Below are 20737 nucleotides of genomic sequence, written 5' to 3'. Positions count from 1 at the left end.
GTTTAATAATTAAATGAGGTCAATGATCAGTGATTGTGATATGAATGTTTATAAGCATTTTTTTCTTTTGCATTTTGTGTCATAGAATTACCTAAAGGTAAAAATGAGATAGAGCCAATATAAGAGAACTATGTGTGGTATATGCATTGTGTGCCCTCAAAATAAAAAAAATCTTTTAAAGGGCTTAAAAAATGGGGTGTATGATACTTGAAATCATATTGAAAAAAAGTTTGTAAAAGGTTATCAGCACAGTGACCTCATAATGTAGAAATGACGTTATAAACATTGTCTTATTTTGATAAATTGATGTTTCGTAGCAAATATGGGTGTTTCCCAATGGTTTTTCGACTGGGAAACATCGAGCGCTGGTTTGCTCAAGTACCATTTTTTAGTATGATGTGTATACGTATTTGAATAAAAAATGTGTTAAAATCATACTTTAGCAGACCTGCGCTTTATACTTCCAGATGCAAAATATAAAGAAAAAAGACAATATTTTCATTTGTTTGCAAAATAGCGCGAATAGGGTCATTTAGGTAGCATCATAGATAAACAGCGAATGAGCAATGATGACTAAAATCAAAATGAAAGTGATGAGCATCCTCTGTACAATGATTTAAGAAGATTTGATTTTTAGACGGGGTCACGTGACTCCGTCTATTGGTTTACTGTCATCCGAAGTCTCAAACCGGAAGGCACGCGTAAAACACATGAATTGAGTCTACGCGTAAGAAAATAGTGCAAAAAGTTTTCATGCAATCAGTAAATATATATTATAAAAACACGCATTAAATCTTTTTAAGTCCTCCGTGTATAAACAAAATTCTATTTAGAAAATAAACAAATAGTTTTATTGATCAAAATATTCTTGCTCGGGTTCAAATGTGAAATGAGTTACGTAACTGAATACACAGCGCCGTTGACTCAGTTGGTGTACGAGCTCATAATCAATTGAAGAGGTTGATGGTGGAATCGAAATTAAAGTTCCCAAACGTAATGTGCCATTTTTGAAAAGTTGTGAATTTTATTTTGACAATCTTTCACCTTAATACTACCAAACTTCATGCGCAAGCCGAAGTTAAAATCGGGACGGGTTATACACAGATGTTTTACAAATTAAATAGGTGTTTCATTGGCTTCCAGTCTACTTGCGGTATGACTGCTGTTCGTTTCGGAAGGAATTTTGTACAAAGTCTGAATTTGCCTTCTCGTTCGTTGGCTCTTTAGTTGATTAAAGTGAATTTAAATTTTTAACAATGCATTGTAAGCAAAATCTATAATAGATTATACATTTTGGAAGACTTATACATCATATAATATATACAATTATATCGATTGAAGAACCAAGTTAAATGTTAATGTTTATGTTTTCCGGCTTAGTTGGAATCAGGCTTGGGGTGAATTACATTGTAAAATAATGCATTACATTACCATTACTTCATGAATTAGGGCATTAAATTACCATAACCATTACTTAATTTTCTTGAAGTAGTGCATTACATTACCATTACATGAGTAAAGTAATGCATTACCATTACTTTGTGAAAAGTCATAAAGTTTAAAAAAAGTGATTTAAAAACTAAATAAAGAGTTTTTTTAAATACATGTATTTCATAAATAAAACATGCTTAAAATATTTACAGGTTCATGTTCATGTTTACTATCAGGTTCAAATTTAGTGACTTATACAAGGTTGCTGTTGCACTTGTAGTTCTCAAAGTAAGGTTCGTCCCGTAACCTTTACACGCTAATGGCGGAGTTGACAATCTCTGTTATTTATGTCTCTGATTTTCGGAGTATGATTTTTAAAAAATTGATCGTTCGTATCGTAATTCGTGTAGGTGATGCACGAGTTTACACAAAAAAAGTAGTTAGTGGCGAACGGATTTATTTTTACCTATTAATTTTGCATGAATCGCAAATGAAGAAAATCGTGTCAGATAAGTCGGTCTTAAAAATCAAAATGGCGACCGTGACAAATTTTTTTATTGTCAAAGTTCTTGGAATCTTATTGTAAACAAAAATATTTCTAACGTCAGGTGCCTGTGTATGTTATCGGTATACAAATGTACACTTTGTTAATTAATTCAGCAGTTTTAGAGTTTTTGGGGTTTTCATAAAACATTATCTACTTTGATATAGTTGTTTGATTATCCCGGTTAGTCGTAATTTTAAATTTTTTCCTTGGGGTCTTATTTTACATAATATACCGTTGTGTCAATTTTCTACAATTATGAAGGCCGGGATAGATTAAAATTTAGACAAAGTATCAGACAATTGCCGAAAAGCCGAATTAACATAGATTGTAACAAATAATTCAAACTCATAAATTTTGGAAGCATATTCGAGGAAATCTAGGACAATTACAAATTCAAACTTTCAAGACCCCGTCTTTCAGTACTATCAGTCCTTTGATTATACCATACTATTTTAAAAAAATTAGAATTGGGGGTAGATATTTGACAATACCAGAAAAAGTCATTTGCAAATTTATAATCAAGTACTAATAAAAGTATCTTTAGGAGCCAAAAGATTTTTTTAAAAAATCATTGAAAGAGAATCTTAGTCTGAATTTCCTCTTTTTTGCTACATGTCTATTTTTGTTAAAACGCATTTTTAAAGCATAATAAATCAAGATAAATCAGTTTATTTAAATCTAATGTGATCATAAATTGTATTTTCTTTTAAAAAACTCCAGAAAATGCATAAAACAAAAAATACATCTGGTTTAATTTAAATTTCATGCCGCATTGATAGTTGCCATTGAACTCTAATCCACGACGTCCCACTATCGATTTCTTACGTATTGTTTTATCGACGTAGCATTGGTATCAATTAATATTATGATACCCACTGACAAGCTCTGAAAAATATATGAAGCAAAATCGAATTTGAGACCGTTCTTTTGCTTTTCCGCTAAAACACAAAACAATGTCAGAGCATTGTCATTGCTTTAACAAATAATACATGTACAATTAATATAAAAATGTAATATTCTAACATTGGATGGAGTGTCAGTGTTAGAAGAATCTCTAAGTCGTAGTTGGGATAGTCTAAAGATGCTAAACAGATATCATGTATTCTGTCGTGTTTTCAACATGGTCTTTTCGAGTTTAGAAAATTGTGAAAGGATGTCAAAACACCCCAATTCCAATTACAAATTGAGCTTATTTAGTTATAGCGAGGAACTTAGACCCGAGTTGAAATTAAACTTTGGTGTCATTTTATAACATTGAATACTGAAAACAAATGTATCAAATTAAGATCTTTAGAGTTTTTACTTGGAAAAGTTTGCAGCATTGTAAAATTGTTTTCTGTAAACCTGTTCTGAAACCTAGAGCTTATAAAAACGCCTCAACAAATTAATAAAACACAGCTTCTGTCATTATTTATTAAAATGACATGAAATGGCACTGTTCATACATGAAAAATGTACAGATAACGGATGTTTATTATTTCGGTTGACGTGTACAAAAACAATTTGTGGCTATTCAGTACTTTCAAGGAACAAGGTGATGCAAATGCAAAACGCATAACTGTTGTATTAGCATGTTGCATATACTTAAAACAATTACACAAATCATAATTCAAAGATTATATATGATTATTTATTAAACCTCTGAATAATGTACAGGGGTAGCGAATGTTTCCGGAATAAAAACTCTTTTGTATTTTGCTATTTACTTTTGATAAATCGACAGAATTAGGGGACTTAACACAATCAGAAACCTACACCTGGATAAAGCTAGTGCAGTATCTGTAACAACATGTACTAGTTATATGCGTTCAATTAGGACACATGCCGACTGACGTTTTTTATACTTGTTAGATCATGAATTATACACCGAACTGACTACGGTTTCTTCCGCTTTTCATCATCTTGACAATGAGCACACGGCGGATGCGACCGGTCGGCAGAGGAAGCCTACTCCTCCTAGGCACCTGATCCTGCCTCTATCTTTGAGATCAGTGTTGCTCTGTTTTAAATTCGTATTTCACTTTAAGGATTTTGAGATGGTTGGGAGTTGGTTATTGTCATTTTTCATTTAGCCTAAGTTGTTTTTCTTAAAAAACTGATTATATTCTTTAATTAAGGGTAATGGTTAATAATTTGGTCAATTGGTATTTTTACATTGTTGTATTTTGTTTATAATGCTTTTAATTTGTGATGCATTTCTATCGATCAACCAAAATATGAGTTATAAGCAATATACAGAACAGTTTCTACTTACAATTTTTTGTTACGTACACAATGCTTGTGCCATATTATTATTTACATTGGTATACAAATCTTTTTCAAACTGATTTTTCTATCGGCTAATTCGTTTTGAGCATAAATAAACTGCTCCTAACATCACATTCAATTTAAATGTAGTTCTTATCTAAGAATGTTCTTTTGAACATTTAAAATGTTAACAAAAACATGACCTGAGCTTTGTTTAATAATCAAAAAAAGTGAGCTCTGTATCTCGCTTATAACTTGACGATTGTATCTTACATTTTGGTTGACTTTTAGAGATGCCTTACTGAAGTTTTGTAATTTTTAAAAAGGGAGAAATAAATTTTTTAAAAAGTGGCATGGTCACAATTTTGGTAATTCGTTTTTTCTGTTTTTATTATTTTCAATGCTTAAGGAATGCATAAATGATCATTAAGATAATTTGAGAGTCAGTCGTACAGTTATAGGCAAGACACAGTGCTAACAATCCTGTGTCGTGTAAACAAGGCTCGTCTCTGTTTTTGTTTACATAGGTTCAATATACATGTACCAGTAAAAAATATTCTAAGCATATTTGTCTATCTTCTTATTCATTTTATACATACATGTAAATAAACAGTACCAAGCATTTAACACATCTATTCTAGGTCTAAAACTGGAATTTTCACTTCAACATTCAAAATATAAACACAAGCTTTGTTTACAAAGCAAAGTATTGTATGCTCTGTAATTTGCTTATAACTCAAAGTTTGGTTGTCTTTTAAAAATGCCTTATTGAAGCACTGTACTCATTAAAATTGGAAAAATAATTTTTGACGAAAAATATGACCCTTTCCCTTTAAATACAAATGATAAGATTTTATAGATGCATGCTAGTAAATTTTTTATTTAAGTCATTATTTGTGATTTATTTACAGACTGTACTCCGGAAATTGTCGGTTATTTTAATTTGAATTAAGTGCGTAATTCACAAATAACATCGAACAGAACAAAAATATAAATTATTAACGTAATGAGTGTAATGATGTAACAAAAAAGGGGAAATTCATGAAAACTCACTATAAATATTAGCTATTATAAAGGCTTTATTTAATATTTTTTTCTCTCATGCCTTCAAGATCTTATATGTCATGGGTGTTCTAAGTTACTTTTACTTAATGACTGCTGTGGTTGGTAAGTGTCTTTATTCATTTTGTTCTACGGTTGTCATTTTGAAACTGCTTTATGTTATTACAATTCTTTTATAAGCATCAGAAAAGCAGCAATATACCTACATTGGAAACATTGATGCCACAATGAATGGTTCTACCGGTATCATAACCTCTCCAGGTTATCCTGGAAACTATCCCAACAACGCTGCCTATATATGGACACTAAAAACAGAAAATCTGAAAGCCAGTGTCATCTTTAATTTTCAGGACTTCGACATCAAAAAGTATAAGGACACTTCATATTGTGAGGATTATTTAGAGGTCTGAAGAGAAACGCCTGAATATACAAATTCGTACTAAATTTATGATCAATTTTATTGAATGATAATGTTGCAGAGAATTTCATGTTTGAAAATAATCATATTACGAATTCAGAACGTTAAAGAACTTTGAAAAGAGAACAAGAACATACATATTTTAAGCCTGTATAAGTACTTTATGTTTCTTCAGATCTATACAACAGAACCGTGTTGCTTTAGGGCCATCCATAGATGCGGTAAATTTGAACCTTTCAGTCTGACAGTAAATGGAAGCATCATAACCATTCACTTTGTGTCTGATCACTTGCACAACACCAAGGGATTTAACTTGACATGGAAAGGTACATGCTAAACAGAATTGATATTAGGATAATTTTGAGATTCAGTCTTTTGGAGACATGTTACATGATTTTTGCATATATCAGAGAATTGTCTTGATAATGCTTTATAGTAAATATACCAAGAACACCCGCGGTGAGTAAAACTTCTAAATGGACCTCAAAAATACAAACGAAATCCTCAGCCAAAACCATGTCTACGACTGGACCAAAGAGGTGTGGAACAACAGATCGTGGAATACCGACATCAAAAACAGAAAATATTATGAGAACAAGCTGTATGTCTGTTTTGTCAATAAATTATATCTTACAATTTGGCTTTCATATGCCAGATTATCCAAAAACAATTTATATGAACTGTTCATGTATCAGAGCAATGTCTTGATAATGCTTTATAATAAATATACCTAAAACAGCTGAGATGAACCACACTTCTTTATTGACCTCAAAAGTACAATCAAAAACCTCAGCAGAAATTATGTTTACAAAAAGACCCAAGAAATTGGATACAACAGACTCTGCACAAACGGGGAAAGTTATGAATACAAGACGTATGTTTTGTTTTAAATTGAAACATTGAAAGTAATAAGAAAGCTACAATTTTAGTCATATTTTGACCTATATTGGTTACTTATATATGGGCTACTTTTTCATTTAAAACACTTTAACAATTTTTTCTATATTTTTATTGTAATACAATTAACGCGAACTGTGCCAAAGACTAAGTCATGGCCAGCAAGACCAGCCCTTACGGAGCGGTCGTCCAGGCGACCTCAACTTCACACCGCGGCTAGGGATGGGCCCCAGACAGTAGTGCAGCCGACACCCCCACAGGCATCTACAAGCCCAGTTGAACTGTCGGCGCCACAGTCGCCCACAACCAGTGTTAGTGCAATACAGGTCACCGAGCCAACTGTGCCGAAAGGTAATCTAACTCTTGTTTCTCTTAACTAAAACCACACAATCCTGACCTTAACTGTGGGGTCTACACATTTTTCGCTCAAATACTATGTCAGCCCTAGCACTAGGGATAAGATGATTTTTGGTAAATACATTCACTTTGGGACATTGCTCGTTAGGAACCCAAACAAATTTCATGTTTCCTCCATTCTTGCAATATATAAATCCGGCCAATTAATTGATCAACCTAAACATCAGCACAAAATTCAAAATATTGATCTTTATGAAAATTCACCATTTCCTAAAGTACATGCATGACATTCGACTAGGAAGCCAGTTACATGTATCACAAGGCTGGCTCATATATGACGAGCAGTATTTATGTATATATGACAATCGCTATTACTTAAAAGTGATACTATTTAATTACCCGTCGTTAGATTTGACAGATCAAAGAGTCAAACCTACTTCAAAATAATGTCACAATTCATACATTTTTTATGTACGGTTCATCAGCGCGCATTGCTGATAGAACGCATTCCTATAAATGAGTACACGTGTGAATGGTGTGGTATGTCACATGGTTTTTATTAGTGACCAGGTATATATGTCTCATCGACCAATGACAGACGACTTTTAAGTCATTAATATGCATGCGTTACAAACTTCGCTAATGCGATATGTTCAATGTGATAAGTATTTCGTAAGATTATCTTCAAATACTGGCAAGTTCAATTTGCGATATCTATGCAAAGCAGCAATGCCTTATTTTATGAATGTGAAACGGCAACACTTTAGATAGGCCAAAGTTTAAGGACATCATTGTGAATACATTTTTGTTTACATATAGTGTAAATGGGATGTGTACATTTTGTGGTTAGAGATCTAGAAAAAAATCCCGATTTGTTTTTCGAAAAAAAAACCTGTGTAACTGTGACTGAATGCAGCTTGTTGACGTTCTAGGTCGCTTTGATTTGGTATTCAGCTATATATATTGGGTATATGTATATACTTGCATATATGGTTGCATAAATGTCCTATGTATAGAAAATGAACAATATAAAATCATCAGACTTTACCATTTAGGTGTTTTCATTAAGTAAACTAAAATGTGTTGAAAACGGATCTCTTACCCAAGCGCGTTCTGAGCTTTAGTATAAGTAGTAGTAGTAGTAGTAGTAGTAGTAGTAATGAATTAAAAAAAAGTTGCCCAGATAAATGATGAACGATATAGTAATGCTTTTTAACCTTTTAAGGACCTGAAATATCAAGAGTCTTTTAATCAACATATTTACCTTTTTTGTAACTATTTCATTTTGAAGAATAGCTCCGGATGAAATGAAATGGAAAATATTGTTTGGCAAAAAAAAAATTGGAATGGTTAGGACATTAAAAATGGTAATAAGTAAGAACAATAAACTGGTATAAATTTATCAAGAACTACAAAATTTTATTAAATATCTTAGAATAATGGGTCAGTTTATTAAAAAATTTACCAAGTTGTCTTCAGGTTTCCCCCCAGACACCCCTTGTAGAAATGTCTCCACCAAACACCAATTAGGATTGCTATTTTTGTTATCTTTGATCAGTCATTCATAATCGCCACTAACGTCTAAATAAAATAATTTGATATTTTGATGCTTAATTCTAACATTATTCTCAGGTGACCTTGCCATCAAAATACAGAGAGATGAGATGATAAGTATGGTCTTTTATTTTTTTTGTATAATTTGTATGAAATATTATTTGTATGACATGCATTTAATAAATCATGTACTCATTTGCTATTAATTATAAGTTACCTTTAAATCAAAGTATATTTAGTCGCTGGGATCGGTGTTGTAGAACTCATATTGATTGCCTTGGTGATATACATTGTAAGACAAAGACGGTCAAAAATGAGGTAAATCGTTTAGATAGATAGGGAAAAAAGAGAGACTTTGCTTATTTTATCAAGATACATTTCATCATTTGTATATCATGTTTTATTATTGATACAGTATTGGGCAAAATGCCAAGGATAAAAATCACCCAGTACCGCGCAAATCAGTGGCCAGTGATGGAAACCTCTACGAAAGTATTCCTTTGGAACACTTCTCGATTGAAGACGCCATACCGGAAGAAGATGAGGTGTATATCGAAGTGCCGGAACATATGTACGACAAAACCTTCGAACATAGACCACGTGTTAACGTCAACCCCAACTTGTACCATCTGATATCCGAGCTTAAAACGAAAAACATATCAGAGTAAACTGTTAAGTTCTCGTATAGATAAGTCTACTGTAACTTTGTCATAAGTGTGCGAATTAAAATCTTTCTTGTAATCTTTTTTAAAAATCATTTTATTTTCCTTAGTGTTTTTACGTTATTTACAATAGATTTTTCTGTTGCTATTGATTAAACTTTAAAAACAGAAAGAACTGTTATGTACACTGATGATTTTTTAAGAACCATTAGTTGGAGATAATTGTAAAACTTTCTCCATATAAAGCATCAGATCAAGAAGTACTGCAGGAATGCACTGTGATCAGAAGGTTTTTCAATCACTGTATCCTTTCTACTTTCTACTGGAATAGTAGAAAAATTCACTGTAATAAAATCAGTTACAAATTCTAGACAATGACATTTAGGAAACCACATACAATGATAGTTCAATTGCTAGAATTACGTTAAAAAACAGTTCAATCAAAGTCAGTAAAATGAAGCAGTTTTATATGATTTAATTTGTTGTTGACATATGCATATTTACATATTCACGATCATGAATGCATTGCATTTGTTTGTTTAATAGACTTCCCTTATCAAAAGCGACTAACATGATCCTCTCTTCTTTACATCACATTTGGTTTCTACGTGTAGTGTCACTGCATTATTTTCCCACAAGTACGAATTTTGAGCAATTTCCCCGAATTTCCGTACAGATAAAGTGGGTTCTCTCAGTGACATGAGCTTGGTCAAATTATGAGATGAGAAATTATGTTAATGCCTTGTTTTCTCACATATATCGAAACATAATTCTAATTTCATGAAGCTAATGAGGAAGTCAGAATAAGGCAATGGTCTCGGCTTAAAAGACATTATTACAAGGTACCTAAAACATTTCCTGAATTTTGTTTATTTATTTTGATATCAGCGATATGTTTTGGGTTTTTTTTTTTGCATGAAAAATAGTATTTTTAGCTCTATTTGAATGATTACAAACTTTGTATCTTTTATGAATTTTCGGACTTTTCCAGCAAAAATTCTAAGCTATAGACGGAAAACCCCATATACATCACGTTCTTTAATATTCAAAGATATAACTAAAGCCATCAAATTCTACGATGTATTATGACTGTGTCAAAAATCGAAATATCTCTGGGAAAGTGTATCAAAGCAATTGATAATTAAATCCAGTCTTAGCCAGGACCGGTTCTATATTTAGATCGGATAGTCTGTCCTTTACCACTGTAATCGAACTTTGGCGTGGGAATACATGACTACAAACCCTATCTAAATAGTTTGTACCATTTATAATCTTATTAATTTTAGGTATTTATAAGTAAATTTCCTTGAAAAACAATGCTTTTAAAATAATACATTACATCGAATTGATCGATTATTTCAAGTACTACGTTTTTTCAGAGGTAATAATTTGTACTTACGTCCAAACACTGTGTGACTTCCGGTTTACAAGAGTAACTGCATGGGAGATTCGATTAAAGTTAACTCCCAAAAATGATCGTGACATAACCAACAACAACTTAAAAAAGAATAGTACTTAACATCAACATTAATGATTTGTCCTTAAACTAAATATTTGCTACTCTGTGTATGTATATTTTTATCTTAGATATGAAGCTAAATGAGACGAGAGAGAGAGAGAGAGAGAGAGAGAGAGGGGAGTAATTTTTTCATTTGTGCAAGTGGTTAACACGGTATTGGATGCGTTATATATCCGTGCGACGCAAACAAACCTGATCCTTAGTGAATCACGCGATTTAATTATGCAACATTAAATTACTGTTTCTTTTAAGTTACAACAGAAAAATTTATTCTGGATTTTTATTTCACGAATTAAGACATTTTCAAGAATCAATAGATAAGAGGTGGGCCTTATAAAACCTTCATTTTAACCAAATAGCCAAGATAAGATACCAATTCTTCTCATACCTTTAAGTTAATCAAATTCAAACCAAGAAATTTAGATTTTGAATTAGCAATGTGCACCATTAGATGTTCAAAGTTCGTTATAAAATGCACCCTTACAATCTGTATTTTTCTGAATGATACTATCTATAACTTGTACAAGTTAATAAAAATAAGTCTCTTAAGAAAATGCTCGAGTATGCTCTAGTAATTTCGGACAATGATAATAGAATTCCTTTTTTATTGGAAGTTTTTATAAGAAATTAAATTCTCGGATTTTGAACATTATCATACACTTTAGATACTTTATTCAGTATTATTAGATTTATTTTTTTTGGGGGGGGGGGGATGGGAGGGGGGTAAAATAGGTCATAATAGTAATAATTAATTTCATAGCATAATACCGATTATATTGTTTTTCGAAGAACGGATGATTTTGGTAATGAAAGTTCATTTTTGCTGGGATCAGAAGAAAATCGAGAAAGGGTGTCACATACACATACAAATAATTGCTGAAAACAAAAAAGGGTAACCAAAATTAAGGACGTATTGTGATTTTCTTTCGTGACAATTGTGACAGGCCGAAATATTCACACGAAACAAATTTTACCAAATAAGAAAAATGATAACAGTATAAGAGAAAACAACAACAACCAATGACAACAGCAACATAATCTACACAACAACAATAACAACGGAACTATCAATACAATCAACAACTTCGACAAAAAAAAACCCCGAACATTAATAACAACAAAATCACGGACAGCAACAATACAACATAGGACAACAGGTTCATACTACTCGGGATTTATGTTGGTACGAACGCTAATGATATCCAGCATAATGTCAATCAGTGGCGGATAAACAAAGATGTTTATGGCGCCGCACTCAACTTTCCAATTACATGAGAGAGAGATAGAGACAGAGACAGAGAGAGAGACAGGGACAAAGAGAGACAGAGAAATCTATAATATACATGTATTTCATATGACTCTGCCACATACAAGTGATACAGGTATATCAAAGTTCAAAGTGCGTTTAAAGCAAAATTAGGTCTGTGCTTTTCCACAGATTTAAAGTTTCAATGGATTTAATTTCTATGATTTATTATTATATTATATTCCAAGATTAAAACACTTTAAATTTATGGCGCTTCGCCATGCATGCACGGTAGAGTATGTAATGGTCAAAATTACACCACGAATTCCCAAAACTATCATTTTCGAACCAGATAACTATTCATGATGAGAAAACTTAATTTCTCTGCAAGTGTACACTATTTAAAATTCAACAATATATACTTTGCATTGAAATGAATACTCCTGCTTATTTTGACGTCAAAGAGGCCCATCCAAATACATGAATCTCATCAGAAGACCTTTTACCATCAAGCATCTGCCTAAACTAATTCAAAAAGTGTACAATAGAAAACGGCCAAAAGCTACATTTATTAAAACTAGAATGACAACAAAGGGAGCAAATTCAAGTACTTATTCATACCAACTGGCAAACATTTTTGTCAGCTTACCAGGAATGGTCGGACAAGAACATTTTTACAGTATTAACATTTATCTCGGCGTACTTTCTGGTGAATATTCAACTGTTTATTAAATTTCGGAGAAAATAAAAGTGTAAATGGTTTGATTATTTCCGAACAGCCCTCAAACAGAATTTTGGATGATTTTGGTCACTCCATGTAGGTCAATGTACATTGTAGTTAGAATGAAGTTTCCTCAAATCAACAAACTTTTCCATGCATTGTCAACGTTAAAAGAACTAAAATAAGTCACAAACCAAACGCAGAACCAAATAACGGCAATGCCGATGGCAACATTCTAACATTAATTATTATTTATCAATTTAACTTTGAGATTTTATGAGATAAACAATGCATAAATACATATAACAGAGGAACAAAACTTATTTTGAGATTTTATTAACGACAAATCAATTTCCTTTCTAAACATCACAATCGTTTGTGTCACTGCAGTACATGTATTTCCCTGAAATTACAAGTTACAAACGTCAAGCAAGCGATGTTGCGAATTTCCTTATAGATTTATAAACATACATACAGTTAATGATTTATTTTTCTACAAATTTGCTTTTTGCATTTTTAATTTGATTTTGCTTCGAGGAAGTTACAGAAATGTATTGATTTTAGTATACCTTTCCGGACATGTTTCTTTTGTTTCTTTAGTAGTTATATACGCAAAATACCATGGATAATTAAAAAACTAAAAATCCTTGCCTCCATGAAGTTTCAAGTGATTAAGTATAATTTTCAGGCGCAACGAGAGGCGATTAAAGAGATAAGCTGGTGTCAAAAGTTAAGAATTGAATTTTTTTCTAGAATCTAATAACTTATTTTTGTAAAGTTAATCAGCATGAAGAAGTATGAACAAAAATTAAATTTATGAAATTGTATTGTGCTGTAATCTACTTGATACGAAGTTAAGTTACATACTGACATTGTTGCCAAGTTTAGCGATTTGGACAATAAGTTTGTAAATAGGAGGTTTAAGATATTAGTTTCTGCTGGCGTCACAATTATTAAACGACTAAATGAAAACGTCCATGTGGAAGTCAATAGCCATCTTAATAAGCTAAAAAAAACACCCATGGGTAACTATTCAATATTCAAACATTTTGTTAGTAAGAATGTCTGTGTTGATGCCTGTCATCCTTGTGTAAATAATGTTGGTGCAGTTGTTAAAGCCTTCACATCACTTGTCGCGAGAAGGAATAAGGCATCACGGATATATAAGCAGTGTACATATGTATTGTTACGGAAATGAATATACATTTAAAATATAAAATCATTAGAACTTATATTAATATTGATATCAAAATCAATTCACACTATCATTCCTCTTTCAAAGCATATCGAGCTGGTTCGAAATCTACTCCTCTCATATAAAATGAACCTTCTCCCGCTACTTTGTCTGATACCTTCTGTGATAGGTAAGTATCATAATATATAATTGTTTTACTACTAATATACTGTTATCATTAACAGCAACTGGATTTTTTATTCGCACCAAATAGGGCAAATGTTTTCCGTCAACGCTTCGAAAAATGGTAGTAGTGGTGTTTTTACGTCACCTGGTTATCCTGGAAATTATCCAAACGATGCAAATTACACATGGACCTTGACAACTGGAGATTCCAACGCAACGGTCGTAATAAACATTACTGACTTCAGTGTGGTAAAGTACGATGGAACTCCAAAGTGTGAGGATTATTTACAGGTAGGAATGCTATATTGAGGTTGTTAAATGAAATGTAATAAAATGTCGTATATGAAACCATTATCAAATGAGCAAAAAATGTATAATTTTTTTTGTCAGATAGAGAAAATAGAACCGAAATACCAGCTAATTATAAAGAGATGTGGTGATATCGGTCCATTTAACCTTGAGCGCAATGGAAACATTTTCGTCGTAACATTTGTGTCGGATAGCATTCACAACGCTAGAGGATTTTATTTGTCCTGGAAAGGTACATATTACTTTTAAGAGAATAGTTTTCAATTTGAACACATATCATGTAAGTTTTAAATTACTTTTAAGTATACATCAGCCATACAACTACAACAAAACCAACGACGACAACAAAAGAAATAACAATCAAGACAACAGAAGAACGAACGACGACAACATCAGAAACAATCAAAACAACAACACCAAGAACAACAAATTCACTAAATCAAATTATAAAAACAACAAGGGGGATCCATGCATTGTCATCAGTTTTGTTGACTTTGAACCAAAAACAACCGATGACACATACAAATGGTTTATTTACAAGGGATACAGATGCGTATGTAGCAAACAACAAAGGTAAACTGAAAAAATAGGTTTTGTTTTCTTATATCAATTCTAAAATATTTATTGTTCTCATTTTGAACTTTTGGATTTAATCATTATCATTTTGATATTTTGATATGCCAAAACTGCCTGAGATTCTTTGATTTTACTTCTTGTAAAGTACTATATATCCTAGCTTAGTATCATGGTGGAAAACTTAATAGCGACTTTTTCTGCAAAGAAAATAATATCAATTAAATTCTTGCAACCTGTGTTATGAATTAAATTAAATAACTCGAGAAATATAATCAATTTTTTAAATTTTATACGTTTAATTAGAATTACCAAGCGCTTTTCGAATAAAAATTATATGATTTGTCACGTATGCTCTCATATGTCTTCTAAAAGGTTGTTTGGGCGACCTCCATATTGCGACGTACTTTCTATTTATTTAAAAATAAACAATGAAATCAAGTTAAATTTTATAAAAAAAATTTCTTTCCATAAAGTTCAATTTAACAACGAAAAGCAATTGGTTTGAGTGTTAACTACAAATCTGCAAGTCATAAGTTCAAATCCGGCTGGGGCTTTTATCATTTTTACTGATCCAACCGATTTCAATAAAATATTTTGGTTAAATATTGTAAAACTAGAAAATTCTAAACGAATTACCACATAAAATTATAATGTACTCTTATCCACATTATATAAACATGTGTCCTATATAACCTTAACGCTCCTAACTTTAAGATTCGCGAGGCAGTAAGGTAAGGAAAAGACATGTCAAAAATGGTTATTTGGAATTCACGACAAATCTATTTCTAAAGATTTTTTGAAATAGTTTTTATAGTTAGAAATTATATTTAAGGAAAGAAAACCAAAATCGTGCTAAACCAACTTCCAGATTTGCACTACTTTACACTTACCATTTCTTTGTTAAACTAATTTTATTTACACTCTAGAATACGGAGAATTTGCCATAGCTTTGTGAACGGCTGTTCTTATTCATCTCATTCATCACACGCCTATTTAGAATTGTATCATTTTACATTTAATTTTCATCACACTTGAAACAATCGAAAAGAACTTTTTCCAGCACACTCAACGACAGAGAAGCGAGGAACAATGCTCACCAAAACTGACTCAATGAAGAAGACCACTATCTTGATAACAGCGCAACAAATCACTAAACAGAACAAAGCTATAGGTATTTATAATATGAAAAATGATCTTTGTCTTGAACGTTATGCATGATTTTAAGCTACATGTATTGCGGATCGCATTTTTCAATTTTTGTTTGGCTTTTTTTTAAACGATCAGCCTAAGAAACAAGTGACACTTGCTATCATTATATTGCAACCCTATCAAGATCATCTCTTGGTTGGTGCAAAATATTTACTTTATTTTAATGCGACAACGTGTTTACGCTGAGGTTCCGTTGAAGGCTTCTTTAACTAACCTGGCTTGTTTTTGGATGTTTGATACTGATGAAGACGTGTGGTAAAGCTTTTAATCTTAATTTTAACAGTATTCACGTTAAAAACCTTCCAAGCTATTGTCCTCATGTATTGAGCGACTCTAAAATGCTAAAATTACCCTATGTCATTTTTCGTTTCCGTTATTAAAGTGTATTGATTGTGTTTTCCTAGCGCGTGATATTATTTACTTTAAGGGATCTCAACGAATCTGAGGCAACATCTATTGTCACCTGTAAATCTAGTCTCAGTATAATATTATAATCATATTCTAAAAACCATTTCATTCGTTAAATTGCCAAGGATATGTTGTTATGACGTTATGTCGTTAGGATATGTTAAGGTAATCATTGCAACTGGTATTATATAAATACTATACATATCTTTAAAATTAGAGATCCGACATTTGTTGGTCCATATTTGCTCATTTATTAATTCCTCTCGTTTCATTTGGAGTCTACAGAATGAACATTTCATGAGGCATTATATCTTTTTTTTAGTCAACCATGTCAATAAAACGCAATTACAGCCTCGCTTAACCCGTAGAATAACGTAGTCAGAGTTCTCCAAAATGTATTGAAGAAAATAATTGATATATTGTTGCATATATCATAAATGAAAGGATCTCAAAATATAATTTCAGAACCATTGGGGACAAACGAGATAAGTAAGTAATTTATTCTATGTTTAAATGCATATTGTAGTATCGGTGTTAACAAAAATTGTTTCGCAGTTGAGAACGACTCATTAACATATCTTCACCATTCTAGTTTTCTTATCGTTAATATCAGCATGCAAGTATAAAGACGTTTTACATTCGTTTCACATGATTACATGGGCTATTCTGTATTTTTAAAGGATCACAGTTACTCAGGGGCGAAAAAAATCCACCAATAGGAATGAAAAACTACTTATTGTACATTGCAGTCCTACTATTGTGTTGCTTTTTTCACTTTCAAATAACTAGGTCAATGATCTGCTTTTTATGCGAGTGACCTCTGAATGTTTATTATAAAAATTGTCAAAATTTTCCACCCTTTCAAAGGTTTCCTTTATTTTGATTCCTAGAAAAAAAAACCCAATGTGTTGGTTGGAAAATGATAAAATAAAATCTTTACTAATTTTATATTTCAATGAATTGTTTTAAGCTTATATTTTAAGTTTAATTTAGTCCGAATGTTCTGTATCAATTTTCAAAATTCCCCCAATTTTTGATCGGATTATACAAAAAAAAATGATTACTAGGAGCTCCAAACCATTGATTGCGCAAAACTGTTTTTATTGTCCGTATTCTGTTGACATTAACATTATATAGGGTAAATGATCAAATTTTCGAGATATTAGTTCGAGTTTCCTTTGTTTTAATATTGATATATCGTTGTCTTAGCATATCTTCCTCAAATAAACAAAACAAAGATCAATATCGATATTTGCTAATAGCATTTTTATTTTGTGTTTTTAAAACAAATTTTAACTTCAGGTATTGGACTACATGTATGTGAAACTATTTTTTGAAATCTCAAACAGTTTTTAGAATATATACATATGTAGACCGATATAGTTGATGTTACTTTCCTTTTGACAAGTTGATATGTTTGAATCATATTGCAGCTGATAGCAATGAAAGATTTACTTATACACATAATAGAGCGAGGAATTCAAAAGACATACAAGCTTTATATGAGTCTTTTTTAAAGGAGGGGTGTTGAGGTTTCATTCTGTCATCAAGCACTTTTAAATCATGATTTGTATTAAACTGCTACTTAGTTACTTTTATGTTCTAGTCTTTTTAGTCGCTGGGATAGGCGTGGTAGAGCTTACATTGGTCGCATTAGGAATATACGTTGTAAAACAAAGACGGGCAAACAAAAGGTAAAGCGCTGAGAGAGAGAGAGAGAGAGAGAGAGAGAGAGAGAGAGAATAATTTATGCAATTGTTATTTTATAAACATGAACGTTACCATCTATTCCTTCTATTCTTTAATCAAAGCTAGATATCTATCGGCTGAGATACCAATATTGTATTAAATTGTTATTACATTACCATCACAATTTCTATTCTTTAATCAATGCTAGACATCTGAATGCTTGGAAATCTGACAAGGAGAAAAATCGTCCAGTCTCGCGCAAATCAGTGACCAGTGTTGGCAACATCTACGAGAGCATTCCTATGGAACACTTCTCTATTAAAGACGCCATACCGGAAGAAGATGAAAGTGTGTATATTGAAGTGCCTGAACATATGTACGACAAAACCTTTGAACATAGACCACGTGTCAACGTCAACGCAAATTTGTATCAATTAATATCAGAACTGAAGACGAAAAATAGATAAAACCAGTATTTTTGTTATAGTGTATATGCGGCCGCTGTAACATTCTCAATCGTTTGCGCATGTACTGATACATTTGTGAATGTTTTTACAATCAAATGATTGATCTCTTTTTCTACAAACCTTCTTATCCTCGATATGTTTCAAATGGCCAAGCAAATCATTACTATTTTAAAAGCATAATTATGTTTCTAAATAAGGTCCTTTATTTCATCCTTGTTTATAAAGTTTATATAAGTATATACATGTATGTTTACTATGTTTATTGCGTCGAAATTTATTTAAGCTTGTAAAACTGTAAATGCAGAAAGCACCAAAGACCTCTACTTGGAATATTAAATGATACTTCCTCATTAATTAATTAATTTAATTAGTGAATCACTCGGTGGTATAAATATCCATTTTTTAAAATATGATATATGGGGAAAACCCAAATAGAACCTTTTAATTGTTTTGTGATATCTTTTTTTTAGTTTAAAACTTTTGGACCGTGTGTTAAAAATTAAAATGCAAAATAGGTCAATAAGTTTGAGACAATTATATATATATATATATATATATATATATATATATATATATATATATATATATATATATATTTATATTTATATATATATATATATATATATATATATATATATATATATATATATATATATATATATATATATATATATATATATATATATATTATTGTTCCCTTTGTGTCCCTGTTATTTACTTATACAAACTTTCTGTGTCAAAGAACATTCATCACTACATTTGATTTGAGTATCATAAGGACAAATTTATAAATTTATTACATATGCTTTATAATCTATTGAAACTCCATACTGATTGACTTTAGATTTTTCCTCGGCTTTCAAATTTAGTTTTTAAATAATTTACAGTCAAAGATATTAAAACAGGCCATATAGCTGTTTTTATTAAAAGACTTTGCAATATTAAGATCGAGTCTCTGCTTACGAGGTTAAATTCAGTCGACAGCATAACATGAAGCTCTTTCGATTTTTTAGAGTCTCTTTTACGTACCATATTGATACATGCATATGTATCTTTATTTCCTGGTATAGAAACAAATATATTGCATCAAGGATTAAAATATTTCCTCAAACAACTTTTCGAAAATTGAAAGTTTATTTGAATATAAAACAAATGTTAATTGAAAACTACAACATAGACTTTGACTGTTATATAATATTTTTGTTTAAGATAAAAGAGTTGATACACAGGCGTCCTTCGTATTTTTCCCTGATCATTGACAAAACTACATATAGCATGAATTATGACAAACATGTTTTTGGCATGTGTTTCTTAGTGCAGAACCAATGTATTTGTGTCTTCGAATATTTCCGACAAAAGAGAATGTGTAATGTTTTATTGTAACTATGTGTATTAGTTACACGTTTCAAATAACTGTTCAGCATGTGCATGCAGAAAACATATAGAAATATTTTGGTTTTTATTAACAAATCACCGAAATGACTGAAATTATAATCAATGATACGGAAGTGGTGGTTTAGCTATCGGGCTTTTGAATAAACAAATAATTATATATTAATGAAGACACCTGGATCATTTATATTAAAGACATTTCTTCTTGTAGCAAGTGCGCCAGCTACTATTAACCTGTATTTTTCATATTTACAACTATAAAGCACTAAGGGAACTTTTAAAACCCTATATTGTAACCAGATATCAGAGGGCAGTTAGTGGTTTTTGATTATACAGTACTAATCTGAAAGTAATTGTGTTAAATTGTTATGAAAAAACGAAGTCAGTCACTATTTTAACATGCATAAAAGATATAGGAATATTTGTAAATAGTTTTTAAAAGTTTATACGTTACACAAAAATACCTTTGTATATTGTTATATTAAATATGAAAAATATTTTCTTGTTTGTAAAAATTTGATTATCACCCTCTCATAGATTTTACGCTGTTTGTGTCATTGGTTTTATTAAAGATGTTTGAAATTATTGTTTTATTTATTCTCGATGTTGATAGGATAATAGACGTAGAAATTCACGTCAGTGTGAACCTTGTGAGTTTCAGCTATT

General features: G+C 31.3%; 2 protein-coding genes across 2 annotated transcripts; both read left to right on the top strand.

Annotated features, from left to right (window-relative positions):
* Positions 1–5473: 5473 nt before the first annotated feature.
* Positions 5474–9232, top strand: LOC128187621 (uncharacterized). Its single transcript, XM_052858030.1, has 7 exons — positions 5474–5691; positions 5881–6031; positions 6142–6314; positions 6635–6953; positions 8592–8630; positions 8744–8831; positions 8929–9232. The coding sequence occupies exons 1-7, from the start codon at positions 5515–5517 to the stop codon at positions 9179–9181; spliced, it is 1200 nt and encodes a 399-aa protein (XP_052713990.1). The 5' UTR covers positions 5474–5514; the 3' UTR covers positions 9182–9232.
* Positions 9233–13967: 4735 nt separating this feature from the next.
* Positions 13968–19201, top strand: LOC128190056 (uncharacterized). Its single transcript, XM_052861954.1, has 8 exons — positions 13968–14025; positions 14110–14312; positions 14412–14562; positions 14634–14903; positions 15967–16077; positions 16989–17012; positions 18130–18217; positions 18421–19201. The coding sequence occupies exons 1-8, from the start codon at positions 13983–13985 to the stop codon at positions 18677–18679; spliced, it is 1149 nt and encodes a 382-aa protein (XP_052717914.1). The 5' UTR covers positions 13968–13982; the 3' UTR covers positions 18680–19201.
* Positions 19202–20737: the final 1536 nt, after the last annotated feature.

The sequence above is a fragment of the Crassostrea angulata genome, chromosome 6 (genome assembly GCF_025612915.1).
Source record: "Crassostrea angulata isolate pt1a10 chromosome 6, ASM2561291v2, whole genome shotgun sequence".
Classification (NCBI taxonomy): domain Eukaryota; kingdom Metazoa; phylum Mollusca; class Bivalvia; order Ostreida; family Ostreidae; genus Magallana; species Magallana angulata.
This window is presented reverse-complemented; position numbering and strand designations above follow the sequence as displayed.